At 35.6% G+C, this 16,024-nt stretch overlaps 1 protein-coding gene across 1 annotated transcript; it reads left to right on the forward strand.

The window, feature by feature from the left end:
• The first annotated feature begins 10,825 nt into the window (after window positions 1–10,825).
• LOC132294878 (homeobox-leucine zipper protein ATHB-13-like) lies at window positions 10,826–13,422 on the forward strand. The gene is made up of 3 exons (XM_059792890.1): window positions 10,826–11,406; window positions 11,535–11,932; window positions 12,818–13,422. The coding sequence occupies exons 1-3, from the start codon at window positions 11,325–11,327 to the stop codon at window positions 13,163–13,165; spliced, it is 828 nt and encodes a 275-aa protein (XP_059648873.1). The 5' UTR covers window positions 10,826–11,324; the 3' UTR covers window positions 13,166–13,422.
• The last annotated feature ends 2,602 nt before the right edge of the window (window positions 13,423–16,024 follow it).

Here is a 16,024-nt window from a genome sequence, read left to right on the forward strand (position 1 = left end):
TGCCCTTATCTGATTCAATTTTGGTTAGCATGGGTGTTGCGGAATAACATTTGCGAGGTTCCGGTGATGACTATGTATAACTGTCCGTTAATGACGAGGTCGCCTAGGTTTATGTTTGTAGTTCTGTATGTGTATCCAGTTGGTTTTTCTACTTGTGTGTAAGGAGTTCATTTCATCTCAGGTAAGATTGGGTGTCTACGGTTGGACGATTGGTGAGTAGTGTGTGACAGGGTGTTAGGGGCATTCAGGTGTGAGTTGTCAGTCTCTTGTGAGAGCGGGTTTCGTTACCCTTTCCGTTTGTTCTAGTCCTGGTAAGGACGTCGTTTGTCGTGAGTCTTGTCCTCTATTTGGGAGTTGCGTGTGTTCGTGGATGGACGGACTTGTGTGTAGTTATTGTGCTGTTAGAGTTTTTCGGTAGAGGTCCTAGTTAAAAAGTCAACTCACTTCCACGGAGGGAGATAGAGTCTTTGGGTTTTGCAGTGCTTGTTGTGTGAGTGATTTTGATCAGTGGAATATGAGGCATGGGTTGCCGAATAGGGATTGTGTTTCCAGTGTTTGGTACTAATGGTAATGGCTAGGGGATGTGTTGTAAATAGCAGTTGAGGATAATTAGGTGGTGTGAGGTAAGTCATGTGTTCGGGTGTTTTTATTAATGTTTGATTCTAGTAGCGCTTTGAGGACAGGTAATGGTATTGTTGAATGTTATGCAGTTAGAGAAAGTGAATGTGGGACTCCATTAAGGAATAATGGGATGATTGACTTTGGTTTTGAGGTTTTATGCATGAGATAGCGCATTGTTCATTTTGACGAGGTAAAAATTTAATCGAGTGATGTTATGGAGTTATCTACCTGGTATAGGTACTGTAAGGAAATCGAAGAACCTTTATGCGTAGGTCGATGATTGTAGTACTTGGTGTCTTACTACTTTTAACTTGTTATGGGTTGTGTGATTGAGGTATGATCGGACTTTAAAAGGTAGTGTGTGACTGTATAGTTGTTGAGATTATGTAGAGCGATGGATTAATTAGAGAGTGGATTTCATGGTTGTTTTGTGGATTGTGTGGGGTTGTGTTTGAGGTTTAGACCTGAGGACAGGAACGACATCTGTGTTGAGACCGGATCGATGATGAGAATGGCCTGGCCAACCATTTCTCCTGCATCAGTCCCTCTTTAACACGATGTCGAGTCAAAGGTCAATGATTGTTATGTCTTGTTCGGAATAGTGAGAGCATGGTACTGTGCGTCGTGTTGGTGTGACAGTGTGGATTCAGATGGTTGTGTCGGGTGATGAGGTGTGCTAGGAAGGACCAAGTGTTCGATAAAGGTTGTGGTTCGATTATTTGATCGTTAAATATCTTGTTTTGAGGATTAGTGTCCTGGGTACAGGATAATGTGCTTTACTGATTTGGTGACAAATGTTTATACAGTTGTTGGGAGAATTGTTGTTTAGTCATTTTGAGGTTGATATATATAATGATCGTCGTATAACGCGATTGGTAGTCGTTGATGCGGTTATGTGATGGTGTAGTTCCGTGTTGGATAGGGAGTGCTTAGTTTGACAGAGACGTATATAATTATAATTTAGTGTGTCCTTTGAATGATGAGTTGTGGTTGGATGTTGTCTTAATTGGTGGTTTGGTGACTGTTTTTTTCTTTCTTCCGAGCCTTGGAGCCTTTTGTGGCAGTGTAGAGTGAACTGATGTCCGTTATGAGTTAGGCGTATGGTCTAATTGGTCTTATGTTACGATGAGGTGAGAGATGGGCAACTGCATTGGGTTTCTGTAGTGGTAGTGCGTGGTTCCCTGGTGACATCCGCTATCAAAGGCAATAATGTCTGTGGGTTCATAGTCTAGATGTTTTGTGAGGTGTTTTTAGAGAGTGTGTGGCTGTGGACCTTCTTCATAAGGAGGGTAGATTTTGAGGACAAAATCTTTTTAAGGAGGGTAGATTGTGATGTTTCTGATTTTCACCATTTTTCATTTTTTTGGAATTTTGTCGTTGTAGGGGCATTTTTGTCTTCCCTCGTTTTGTGTGCCGAACACCGTGGGGTGTGCCGGGTGTGTCAGTGAGTTGTTTGGAGCATTTCATTGAGTTCAGGACTCTTTAAAATGCAAAGGTGATTATTTTAGCATTTTTCAGTTTTCGGGCCGGATGGTTCTGTGTGGGACCCACTACCGATGTTGTCGTGCACGGGAATGTTGGTACGGGCCATTTGTGTCACATGCATTTTATTTAATGTGTTGTGCAAAGTTGTGAAATTATTTAATGTATACATTTACATGTGGTGTAAAATGAAAACAAAAGAAAAAGGAAAAATAAAAGGAAATTTGGTGGCGCCCACAATTTTTTTAAATGGTCATGAGACCACATTTTGGTCTTATTCCTCTCTCACTCCCGTAAGTTTCTCTCTCTCCCATTCTAGACTTTTCTTTTTTCTTTCTTTTGGTTTCAAGATTCAATTCTTAATTTCTCCCTCAAAACTTGGTATTTTTAGAAGTCGTTTACGGCAATTCGAAGAGCTCGTCAAGATCTACAAGTTGATCAGAGCAATTTCTAGTTGGTGCACTATTTGATTTTTGAAATCTAGGGCACAAATTGGGGGTTTTTGCTTAGATTGAGGTAGGGGTCTCTAATCCTCACTTTCTTGCACCTTTGGGAGTTTTTCTACTCTAATTGTTGTCAAGCATGATTAATTTGAATTGATTTTCTCTTAAATGATTTAATTGAGTATATAAAGTGTGCAAATGTGTGTATTTGTTAAATTGTATGAAAAACATGCCTTATTTAAACTAATTGTCGTGGAAATGATATAATTGTTGTATTAGAAATTCTATGCCTATATGAGTTGATGATATTATATGAGAAATATGCCTAAGTGTTACTTTCCATGCCATAGTGTTCATTCATTCCTTGAAATTGCTATAAAGGAACATGTTAAGTTGTGATGTGTGAATTTCCTTTATTCACATATTATGAGAAAAATATATGGCATGCATTCATGGCATGGGCAAAATGATTTGAAATGAAAGTGAAAGGGGATTTTGGGGAGAAATTTGATAAAATGGTTTTAAGAAAAACCCGGTCGCCGCGGAGTCACCAAAGGGCCAGTATATTAATTAATGTAACTTAAAGGGAACTAGGGAGATTGCCCTAGCGTTGTTGAGTTATTTGGGCCCCAGATGACACCGCGGAGGTACCAAGGATCAGGGACAATAGTCAACCCTTCTCTCGTGTCGCTACAGAGTCACCAAAGGGTGAGTTATTTTAACAGTTTGTGAAGAGATGAATGTGTTTGAAAATGGGGAGTGACATGCATGACATTGCATTCATGGCACGACATTTACTTGTGTTGAACTTAGAATTGATAATGTATTTTCCCCGGCTTAGTATGATCCCATTCCCTATTGTCTTATGTCTTAGGTACCACCTATTGAGCAATTTGCTTACCCCTTTATATTTAACATTTTTCAGGATATGGAAAGAAGTACCGGACGACAATCCACCCTAACCTTAGCTTAGAGTAGGAAAATTTCTTTTTTTTGCTTCTTTTGTATCTGGGCCTAAATTTGTAACGTGTTGACTCAAAATGTATTATTTTGCAACATGTGATGTATTTAGGTTCATTTTGTGTATGACCATTGGGGAAATGTAATTAAGTTTTAATCACACTAAATCATTTAGTGTATTTTACGTAACGTGTTGTAATTACGTTAACAATGTGGTTGTTGTTATTGTATTAGGTGTATTTAAATATGTACGTGGGTAAGGTGGTGTTGGGTGATTAGTTATCAAAGTTGGTGTATCCCGGTTTTCTTCAGACAGTGGCATTTTGAGTGTGGATAACCCAACCAGTCAACGTGTAATCCCATACGTCGACCGGATAACCTGAACCAGTTGACGTGAATTTCCCACACATCGACCGATATCTTGGTAGTAACTCCCATACATCGACCGGTTCCTGTGTAGTGAATGTTTATGGCTTATTTTACCATTTTGCCCTTAACCACTATCTCAAGTGTATTGTCACACATTATAAGGCCTAATAAAATACAATAATTAGATTTTAACTATAGAAAAGACTATATTGCCCCGAACTTTATCCTATTTATTATGTGATTCGAGTAAATGACTATTATGCCCTTTGAGTCTCAAACATTTGAATTGTGGCAAATTACCATCTTATCCTTTTTGGACTTTAATATATAAATTTAACGTGAAAGGACTATATTACCTTTGGATGATTTTGGATCAGACAATGATTCGTTTAATGATCCGGATCCAATGGATTTGGGTTATTACACTCTTGTAGCTGTTAAATTAAGAGATGAACTCGCGATGAGAGTGCTTTCTTAATTGCTTCACTCTTATTTTTTATTTTTTATTTTTTCAAAAATCAATCTTGTAGTAATGTTTCTATTTCATGTTTTTTATTTCCAAAATGTCAAAAAAAACACAAATGCGCATTTAAATATGTTTGGTAATCTTATTTGTATATTTAAAATTTGGAAATATGTTCTTAAAAGGTCCAATTTTTAGAAGAAAAAAAAAAGAAGAAATTGTTTATACTTGTTTATCACCAAAACACCGTTCCCAACTTATTTCCAATTTATGCACATAATAGACATTGTCCTTTATATCTGTCACTCATCAACTTCTTAACTCGCTCCACTTTTCACGATCTCTTAACTTGAGACCAGGGGCAGAGCCAGTGTGTGCCTAGGGAGGGCAAATGCCCCCCCTCCCCCCTTAAAATTTTTAATTTATAAAATTATCTTATATATATTTTTCTTTCTTTTTTCTTTTACTCTTCAAATTCCTTTGATTTCCCTTTCTTCAATTAAACTCTATTTTTTTTTTTCCTTTCAAAGTTCTCATTTTTCTTTCCTTTTTATTCTTCTTCTTTTTTCTTTCCTACTTCTTAAAATTATTCCTTTTGCACTTCAAGGGTATGTAATTTTTTTATTTATGAAGTCAATTAGTGTAATTTTCGTGCATAGTTTCCAAAATACAAAGATGTATAACTACAATGAAAATATTGCTAAACAATATTTTAGTTCTTATATTGGTCCAATATTTATATTTCTTATTCATTTAGCATATTATTTTGCAATGATTTGTTTCTCCTTTGCTCCTTTTTTTTTGCATTGCGCCCCCCTAAATTAAAATCCTACCCTTGCCTAAGGCCCATCTTCTTTCTTCACGAGCTCTTAACCGGAGACCAAACTTCTTTCATCACTCTCACTCACGATCTCTTGCAGTGAAAGATAACAAATGGATGACAGCCTAGAGGTTTGTATATGATGTCTAGACTTTAATTGGAAAAACTTAAAAAACTTATAAAGGTATATGTAGTAAAGCCCCAGAACATCTATGTTAAGATAAATACACATTATTGAAGAAGGAAAAATGTTTTGTGGCTTTGAGGTGTGTAGCCACTTTACTTAAGGTGTTATTTGCCCACACTCTAATTGAGTTTGCTATTGAGTTTCATAGCGAAAAACACCTTAAAGCCGGAATGTGCAGTTAGCAATATTGAAGAATTCTCTTAAACACACAGTTAAAACTGTTATAAAGATGACTGAATAGAGAGAATGAGAGAATATGTAAGTTCATATCTTATCTGAATTTAGCCACCCCTACTTATAGAATTCAGGCCTATTTATAGAATTCAAGGGTGCAAATTCAAGTGCAACCGGGCATGACTCTTGGTGCAGAGGAAGTGACTTTTAATTTCAATACAAATGACATGTCTTTTCGTACAAATCAAATAGGCATCGACTATTTGTACAAATCCTGTAAACATGACTATTGATACAAACCGAAGAGGCATGACTTTTGGTACAAACCCGTTAACTATCTCTCTCTCTAACTTTTGTTAGCCTCTTATTTCCTTCTCTCTGATTCACTCCAATTCCCGTTATCAAATTATTACTCCTTGTAATCTAGCTTATTTATGGGTGTAGGTGCAAGAAATTTCGTTGACTGAAAACAACCAAATAGAGTTATCGTGAACAACACTAAAAAATGGTAATCAAGAAAATGATAAGAAGATGATTGCAAAGAGAGAGAGATTTAGGGAGAAGTTCTTGCCTTTATTGAGGGGCTATTCTTATTATATACAAGAAACCCTACTAGAGTTCCCTTTTGGGCCCTTTTCTTAGGGTGCATGATTTCTTTCTCACGTCTTTTTTTCTTTTCTTTTCTTTTTTCTTTTTCTTATCCATACATGTCCTTTGGGCCAGATTCTTTTTGGGCCCGCAAGGCTTTTTTAAGCAGTATCGCAAACTAGCCGAATACGTTGGATAAATTGGGTTGGTCGCTTTCTGGTGCATTTGGCCCATTCCCTTGGGTCAAAACAACTTGTTGGTGGACTTCCTGACTTTGACATGTGTCGTGCTGGGATTGGGGCTCCTTCTTTCACAGTTGTCGTGACTTCATTAGTAGGGAATTTGCCCTCCACAATGGGAGTTTTCAAAATCCAATATACATATAAGTATAAGTAGTGGCAGGTAGAGAGAGATTGGGAGTTAAGTATTTTTTTTGGAGGTACGTTTTGAAGTATGAGTTTCTCATTTTCATTCTTCATTAGTCACCTTATTTACCTCCTGCCTTGTTTAAATTCAAGAAACCTTAGGATCCCAGAACTCAGTTTGGTCCTTGTTATTTTACGAGCCAAATAAAATTTACCAAACATGTTTATGAATTATTGTTTACAAAATTCAAGAAATAAATGATTGTTACCAAACACTAATATGTTTTTAAAAAATTACAAAATAAATAGGAACTATTAGAAATAAAAACAAGAAATAAGGAACACATAAATGGAAATGTTACTAGACAACAGAAATATGGAACACATAAACGGAAATGTTACCAAACGACTCCAATTTTTTCACTCTTTCTAAACGCTTAAATATATTAATCTTTCCAAGTTAAAACATGTGTCATATCGGACTTGGATCCTCTATAGGGATGGCAATTTCCTTCAATCCGTCGGTTTTCGGCCCACCCTGTCCCTAATGGGGCAGATTTGGTAACCTCTTAAATAGATTTGGGGCACGTATGGTAATATAATTGAAAACCCGAAGTGGGTTTGGGGCGGGGGCAGATTTAGTGATGAACCCGCCCCGACCCCGCCCCAATTATATATGTACCTTTAAATTTTTTTATATATATTTAATATTTGTAAGAATCATGTAACTTTGCTGGATGTATTACTTAATATATTAATATTTACTGGTTAGTAATTTAAAAGCTTGGTCAACTTATTTATCAGCCCAATTTGAGCACATTGGGCTAACAAAAGTGACATAACCCACCCCGTCCCGCAATTAAATAGAGTACATAGGGCATAGTCGGAACTTTGTTTATCGAAGTAGGAGCGGAGATGATATATCAATTACAAACCCGTCCTAGAGTTGGGGTGGAGTTGGTATAACGAATTTTCTAACGGGACGGAGTAGGGTTTAGTCAAACCCACCCCAACTCCACCCTGTTGCAATCCCTAATCCCCTCATGTTGAGAAGGTCATGTGGTTTTGTCATGTGCTTCAAAACTATATCGTTTTGAGGAACACTAACTCACATTTATTATAATCTTCCAAAAAATAATAAACTTACCATTATTATATTTATTTTCTTTCTCCTTTCTCCTTTCTCTTTCCATATCTATCACTCTATTCCCCCCCCCCCCCCCCCCCCCCCCCCCCGCGGCGCTCTAACCATGGCCATCTCCACCTCTTACACCTCACCCTTTAATGATGGCCATCACTTTTCCCCTTGCAACCTCCTACCACCATCTCCTTCTCCACCAACCACCATAGTTATAGACACATATACCTTGGTAAGACTATACACTTAAACCCATATGTATAAATCTAATTTGAATAAGAACTAATATCTCCACACAAATGCACTCATGAATCAAAAAATATATATAAATCACATATTGTTTGTTGAAAATCCTTTAATTTTTTTCAATTAGTTTTCATCTTGTGATTAATATTCTAAAAACAAAACAAGTTATTTAAAAGAATGAGCAAATACTGCCTTAATTAGTTTCAAGTGACTGCCAACTATGTCTTCAAACGTTAACATTTTAAGGCATCTTATAAGTCTTGTAATTTCCATTACATGAGAGGATCCGAATCCGTGTCATATAAAGATACGTTGGTTGGTTGAAATGGGTAAATCATTTGACCTCGAATTCTCTTGGGTACAAACAATTCTTTAAAAGATAGTGTGTTAAAAAAAAAAAAAAAAAAAAAAAAAAAAATTGGTTTCACTCTAGGTTGGTTACTACTTAATTTGAATAAATTAATAAGTAGTAAATTAAATAATCATAAAACAATAATTGCATTCATTCAGAATTGAGTAGATCAAGGGTAAATTACAACTCTATGAGGCATCTTTATAAATTATAATTATCAAAATATATAGCTGAAACAAAAAGAGTTTAGCCCACTGAACTAAACGTGGCTTCGCTAAATACCTTGTGTCATGTCAAAATACTTCGTCATAAATAATAAACATGTGTTGTACCAATTATAATCATGGAGAGAGAGAGAGAGAGAGAGAGAGAGAGAGCGAGCTGCACATGGGACCATTTTGAGCTCTGAGGGCATGTGGAGGAGAAGATTCAGCTCTTTTATTCTATATTAATTATATATATATATATATATATATACACACACAACAGTAGCAGCACAATAGGGTTTAAGAACATGGATCCACCCCATTGCAATGGGGTAGACTTCCAGCTACCAACTAATAAAGTCATGTGGTTCCCTGAGAGTAGTTTGTCTTGGTCCAATATAAAAATCAGGACATTGTAGGAGCTACACTTCCTTCATCACCAATACAAAGATTGGTGGGTCCTTAGCAAAAAGAAAAAATTGGTGGGTCCCATTTCCCTTTGAATTAGGATGCATTCCCATTGTAGAATCAATGCAATTACTATATATTTCCTCATCGAAAGATATGTTAGACGACTATATACTATGTTCCTCCATGACCTCCCTTCAATGTAATTACTTTTTGAGAGCATAAGGTGTAAATCTTTTTTCTAAGGCTGCCTCACATCACAATCACTGAATTGCATAGTTTTCATACTATGATTCACACCATCGGAAAGGTGTCTCACATTACCATCACTAAATTGTAGTCTATATGGTTTTATTCACATCATCCAAATATTGACATACAATACAATGACTTCTTCTTTTCTGATGTCACATTCAAACATTTAATTTGAGGTGTAGAATCAAAAGTTTTGGTAGAATATCTATGTAAATGATGATTTTTGTAACGCGTGAAAGAGAGTAGTGTGTGCCGGAATTTCGTAATTTCCAGTTACGATTTGAAAGTTATTGCACTTTTTTGTGGAGGTGCGTAGAAAATAACAAACGACGCAACAACTTGCTCAACAATAAATCAAATCAAAAGATCCAACTCCGACAGTATGTAGAATACTATACGATAGAAAAGACTAAAGAAAAAGAAAGAATAACGCAAGAATATTACATGGTTCACCAACTAGAACTTACTGAAAAAAAGAGATGTGGACTCTTCTTCTTATTCAGGGATCTAAAAAAATTACCATCAATCATCATATCAACCCACAAATAAAACAAATCCCATAAATCTCTCTAATCCACCAACAAGTAGTCAATGCACAGCCATGAAAACTCTCATTTTGTTTTAATAATAGAGAAATAAAAACATTTCGAGACAAATAATGAGGGTTGGGGATACTACATAATAAATACCTCTGCTGTATTGCATACTTTCTTACGCATGAGATGGTAGAATATTTATTACTCCCTCCGTTTCATATTAAAAGTCCACTTCGAGAATTGTGACTCATGTCGAAAGTGGACTTTTAATATGAGATGGATGTAGTATATGAATTAAAATATGAGTAGTTAATTTCTTGATGAAAAATTTGGGTGAACCTTGGATGTACATGTTGCTTATAGTGTGGGTTAACTGTTAAAAGCGAAGGACAAAGAGGGAAGAGTGACATACAAGGGAGGAGGTAAGAGATAGAGGGGGGAGGAGGATAGGACATTTCAAATTAAATTAAGGCCATTCAGGAGTTGTGGCAGTACAGGGAGGAGAGGAGCCTTGGGATGGAGATTGACATTAATTGGGGCACAAGGACAAAAATACCAGCTTGGTAGGGTTAAGGAAGTGGGTGTTTGGGCTTTTCAAATCTCTCTCGTTCTCTCTCTCTGAGGGGATAATTGATAGGAAAGGGCTTCTTCCTGGTGCACGATACCTGTTTGTGGGTTAGGTGGCATCCCCTGCCCCCCTTATTGGACCCATCCCTGGATTCGTTCTCTCTCTCACACACACACATTCACACACACACACAACTTCTAGGGCCAAAAGATACAAGCCAACTCATTTCTCTTTTATCTTAAGCAACCTTTCTTTTACATAACTAAGGTACGACACATCCAACTCTACTTTTTCTAATTTGATTAATAGGTTTACCTTTTTCTTTTCTTTTTTTCAAAAACGAAATTGAATTCTCTCCTATACACTAAATAGAGACCTTCACATAAGATGGAGTCAATATTATTACTAGTGGTAAAAATAAGGTGATTTCCACTCTTATCATGTGTACTAAACTATCCAGTACATATTAGAAATTCAAATTTCTTAAAACCATCCGAAAAGTACTAAAATAAAAAATTTATATATCATAATGGGCATTTATATTTCTCTTCAAGTCACCCAATTCTCTCATTAACAAGCACATATATAATATCAACTCTCTCCCTCTCTCCTTTAGCAAAGGAATCAAATAAGATACATCCCACAAGTGTTTGCTTACTTTCTTAAAATTTATATTCAGTGACAACTGTCCATGTAGAAAAAACAACCCTTTTGTCAGCTTAAGGAAAAATAAATGCAAACTATGAAAATAGCTATAACTATATGCATTATTGAAGTATTTGTCTTTTGAGAAGAAACCACAGAACATGTAGCTATTTTAAATAATAAAAACTAAAATTGATATTAAAATCCCACTTCCATACACAAACTAAAAGAGAGAGAGCTCTCTCTCCTTCCCCACTCACACACACAATTATATGTGTGTGTATAATAAACTCTTCCTTTGAGTTGTAAGGTATATAAGTTATATATCCATCACAGGAACTAATGCATCTCCTTTCAATTATGTAATAAAGAAATTTTTGTGATATTGTCTTTCTATTCCTTTTCTTATACTAAGTTAAACACCTCTCTCTCTCTCTGAAGTTGACAGTAAGATTAGCCACAGCTTTTTAGATTGGTGGCACAACTATAGGTTCTGGAATGGACTTCTTCACTTCCAATTTCATGCTACAAAGCCCTCTTGAAGATAATCATCAACCATGCTCATTTCAAAACTTCCATGGTTCTCTATATCTGTCTTTCTATATATGCATACACATATCCACATATATATATTGTGTACATATATAGTTATATATACTACTATATATTCTCTTTCTTAATGAATTTGAAATGTTTATGTTGGTGTAGGTGTTGCTTCACTTCTAGGGAAGAGATCCTTGTCATTTTCAGGAATTGAGGTTAATTGTGAAGAAACTAATATTAATAATGGGGATATTGATGATTTGTCTGATGATGGGTCACAATTGGTTGGAGAGAAGAAGATCAGGAGGCTAAACATGGAACAAGTGAAGACACTTGAAAAGAACTTTGAGTTGGGTAACAAGCTTGAGCCTGAGAGGAAATTGCAGTTGGCTAGGGCTCTTGGTCTGCAACCAAGACAGGTTGCTATTTGGTTCCAAAACAGGAGGGCAAGGTGGAAGACCAAGCAATTGGAAAGAGACTATCAAGTCCTCAAGAGACAGTTTGATGCAATCAAAGCTGATAATGATGCCCTCCAAGCTCAGAACCAAAATCTTCATGCACAGGTATATATATATATTGGAAATTTAGCTCTCTCTATTGGTTCAGCATGTACCTTTATGAACTAGTCCTACATATACTATTTTTTCTTATACCTTGTGCAGATGTGTGTATGTGTGTGTATACACATATTTACTATTAGTTAACCTCTTACAAGGTCTTCTTCTGTTGATGATTGTGATTCATAAGTTGGGAGAATCATCATGCTTCTTCCTTAGTGTTGACTTTTAATTTGAATTTTAAATTTTAAGGGAGCTTTGAACCAATTTGATTCAGTTTTTTTAGAACTTTGAAAACAACTTGCAGTTTCTAGAAAATAGAAAAGAGTTTTTTCTGGAATTGAAATTTTTTTTTTTTTTTTAAACTGCTTTTAGATAAAAATTTCAACAAACTGTCTACAAGAGAATTTTCAAATGTTTTCATTTTGTGGTTATTTGAGAATTGAAAATTATTCTTAGAAAGTTGAACCAAACAAGGACTTTAATTTTTTATTTTTTTGTTAATAAACCTCTTAAACATGTGGTGGGTATGGATAAAACATATTTTCCTATGTTTTTATTGATTTTTTGATTTTGATTTTTGGGCCTTTTCTTCATAGTTTAAGCTCAAGATATACCTTGGTGCATCGGTGAGTAGCTCTATATTACAGGTTCAAATCACGAAAACAGTCTTTCCACATTCTATGAGGGCTAATGTGAATTGTGCTAGCCCCCTTATATACCTCTAGCATAAGTATCATCATAATGTTTGCTTCTTCAATTAAATTTTCATATTCTCAATTGACCATAGAGAATTTTTATGATCCATTTGAGGCCTATAATATATATATATATATATATATATATATATATATTTATATATATTTATTATTTTTAATTCAATTTATGCAGATATTGGCACTGAAAAATAGAGAACCAATTGAAGCAATCAACCTCAACAAAGAAACTGAGGGTTGTAGCAGTAACAGAAGTGAGAACAGCTCAGAAATCAAGCTAGGCATCTCAAGGACACCAGCTATTGACAGTCCTCTCTCTACCCATCCAACCAGCAGACCCCTATTCCCATTGTCCATGAGGCCCACTGTTATGACCCAACTCTTTCAAACCTCATCAAAACCAGACCTTCAGTGCCAGAAAATTGATCAAACAGTCAAAGAAGAAAGCTTTTGTAACATGTTCTGTGGCATTGATGATCAAACAGGACTTTGGCCATGGTTGGAGCAACAACATTACAATTAAATTGGACTTAATTATGGCCTAATTTGGGATATTACCGGTTTCGCGATTTCGCATACTTCAGTGAGATTGTATAAATTAGCATAGTATCATATTGAATTTAAAGTGAGGTTTTGAAGATTTTTGTGGAGGATAGACGAGTTTGTTTCTCTGCATTTACTTGTTTTGTTTTTGTTTTTTTTTTTTTTTTTTCAAACTTAAAGAGATGTTTGGTAGTTTGATTTAATAAAACAATCATCCAAATTGAATTATATTTACTATACAGTGAGAGTACTGGTTTTAGCTCTAGAATGGGCCATGAGATAAAAGACAATTTTTTTTTTGCCATTTCTAATCTTTCTATCCCTTTTATTGTTTTGGAATTATAACTTTGTACCATACACAAATGCTTGCAAAGTTTTTTTTTTTTTTTTTTGGTCCCCTCTGGAAGTTAATTAAAGCAAACACACACAAACACATCGGCAACAAGCTCCTAACCGATGTGAAAGTTAAGCGAAAGCACATTGATAACACGCTTCTAACAGATGTGAAAGTTAAGTGAACGCACATCGACAATATGCTCCTAACATATATATTCGAACACCGAACCTTTTCTTCTAAAAAGAGATATCATATCAATCTTTCAAATAATTTAGTTGATTTCATCCACCAATCAAGGGCACATCCGGAGGGTGGGCTGGGTGGGCTTGAGCCCATTCCAAATTTTAGCCCAATTCAAAAAATATATATTTATTATTAATATCAGTCATGACAATTTCTGAATTCACCCTTATAATCAGTACGATCCTTAATTACTAATATACAATCTATATTTGAATTTGAGCAATGCTATCTAGAGAGTGCTCTGGTGACATGAGTAATGAACTCTCTATTTATTAATCACTGAATAGAAATAATTTTTTAAATACTTAAAAATCAAATTAATCTTTTAATAAAATTTTCAGTCTAAGTGTCAATAAAAAGTTAACAACGGGCGTCTATGACTCATTTAATTTCCCAATCTAAATTAAATTCTTAAATTACTCAATTTGAATTTAATAAATATACGAATTTAATTTTATAGATAGACTGAGTATAAAAACGTATTACAGTAGTGAATGAAAGCAAACATATGGAAGAGTAGAAGAAAACAGGGAGGGTTGGATTTGTTCATTTTCATGAAGTACTTGGACAGAGATTGTCAAGGAATGGGTATGGCGTCAGAAAAAAAACAGGTATTCACCACTTCACTGCACTCTTTTTTATTAGTCTCTGATTTTTATTAGAAAGAATTCACGTGACCCACTGTCTTTTTACCCACTCCCTTGCAACAAACACAAACAGTGCTCTTTTGATTTGCACCTTGTTTGGATCAGGAAATTGGAATGAAAAGAAAAAAATTAATAATAAAAGGAGGGGATTGGAAAAGAATGAGGGATAACCTGGCTACCGTGTATGTTCTAAAAACGAGGATGGAGAGGAGGGGATCAGAAAAGAATGAGGGATAACCTTGGCTATTCTTAAAATGATATAATTTGGTAATAAAATAAAAAAATAAAAAAGATAATATGATGTCAAAGGGTGTGGTCCTCTCTTTTAATTTTCTGTAATTGCTATTGACCCACAAGCACTGATAGTTGTGTAGAGAGTGTCAATTTTCTTAGTACGTGCAATGTTCATAGTGCCTTTGGAAACCTTCCATGAGGCTCCATTAAAGGTTGTAACAAAACCTTTCTCTGACAATTGTTTCGCCAAAATCAGATTCTTCCTTAAGTCAGGGATGTTCCTGACGTCCTTCAACTTCTAAACTGATTCATTCAACTTGATCTGCACTCCACCCTTGCAAACGACGCTGCAAGGCTGATCATTATCAAGATATACATTGCCAATGTTACCCAGTTCATAGATATTCAATAGCTCTTTACTTGAGGTACCACGAAACGATGTGCTGGAATCCAAAACCCATGATTCCGCCTTGCTCTCCAAAGAGTATATCAATACATCATCTGATTCTCCTGAGACAACGTTTGCTTCAATTTTTATTTCGGTTTTCTTCTTTGGAAGTTTGCAATCACCATGTCAATGACCCTTCTTGCCACAATTCTAACACTTAACATCATTGAGATCTGTGAAATTCTTGGGATTTCTAGATTGTGCGCTTCCATTCCTTGACTTAGATCTGCCTCTGTTTCCATTATTGTTGACATTCTTCTTGTTTGAACCCTTACCTCTACTTTCAACATTCAAAGCTGAACCACTGGTGGAAACTCCAACTGTTTGCCTTCTGATTTCTCCAGTCAAAATCATGCTCACAACTTTATCAAACTTCAACTTGGTCTTCCCTACAGAGCTACTAATCATTGTAATTGTGCCACTCTAACTCTCGGGCAACTGCCCTTGAATTAGCAGTGTTCGGACCTCATCTTTAAAGTCAATATCAACAGACTCTAATTGGTCAACAATTTTGTTGAACGCATTTAGATTTTCGATCATTAAACTAACCACTTTCGACCATCTTCATTTTAAACAACTCCTTGATCAAGTGCACATTGTTTCCTATAGAAGGTTGTTCATACATACTAGAAAAGGCTCCATGAAAGACTTCGTTGTTTTCTCGTTTGGTGTTATGCCATCCCAAACCCAAAGTTTGTGCACTAAAAGATAGTGGTGTAGGGCTATGATGAATGTGGCCAAGTTTTACATTTAGAAATTGCCACTACTACCTTTCACTAAAAATATAGTTAGGGCGAGTAGGGATCGTCCCAAGGATTGGTGGGTCGTATTAAGTTGTGGAATCAAGATTAGGATTAGTAGGTCGAGTGATCAAAAGATTGGTTTGTGGTTGAATTATACTAAGATACAATTTAAACTAAAGTAAACAAT

The sequence above is a fragment of the Cornus florida genome, unplaced genomic scaffold, assembly GCF_030987335.1.
Source record: "Cornus florida cultivar Cherokee Brave unplaced genomic scaffold, ASM3098733v1 CherokeeBrave_3.0.0_Hap2_Chr02, whole genome shotgun sequence".
Taxonomy (NCBI): Eukaryota; Viridiplantae; Streptophyta; class Magnoliopsida; order Cornales; family Cornaceae; genus Cornus; species Cornus florida.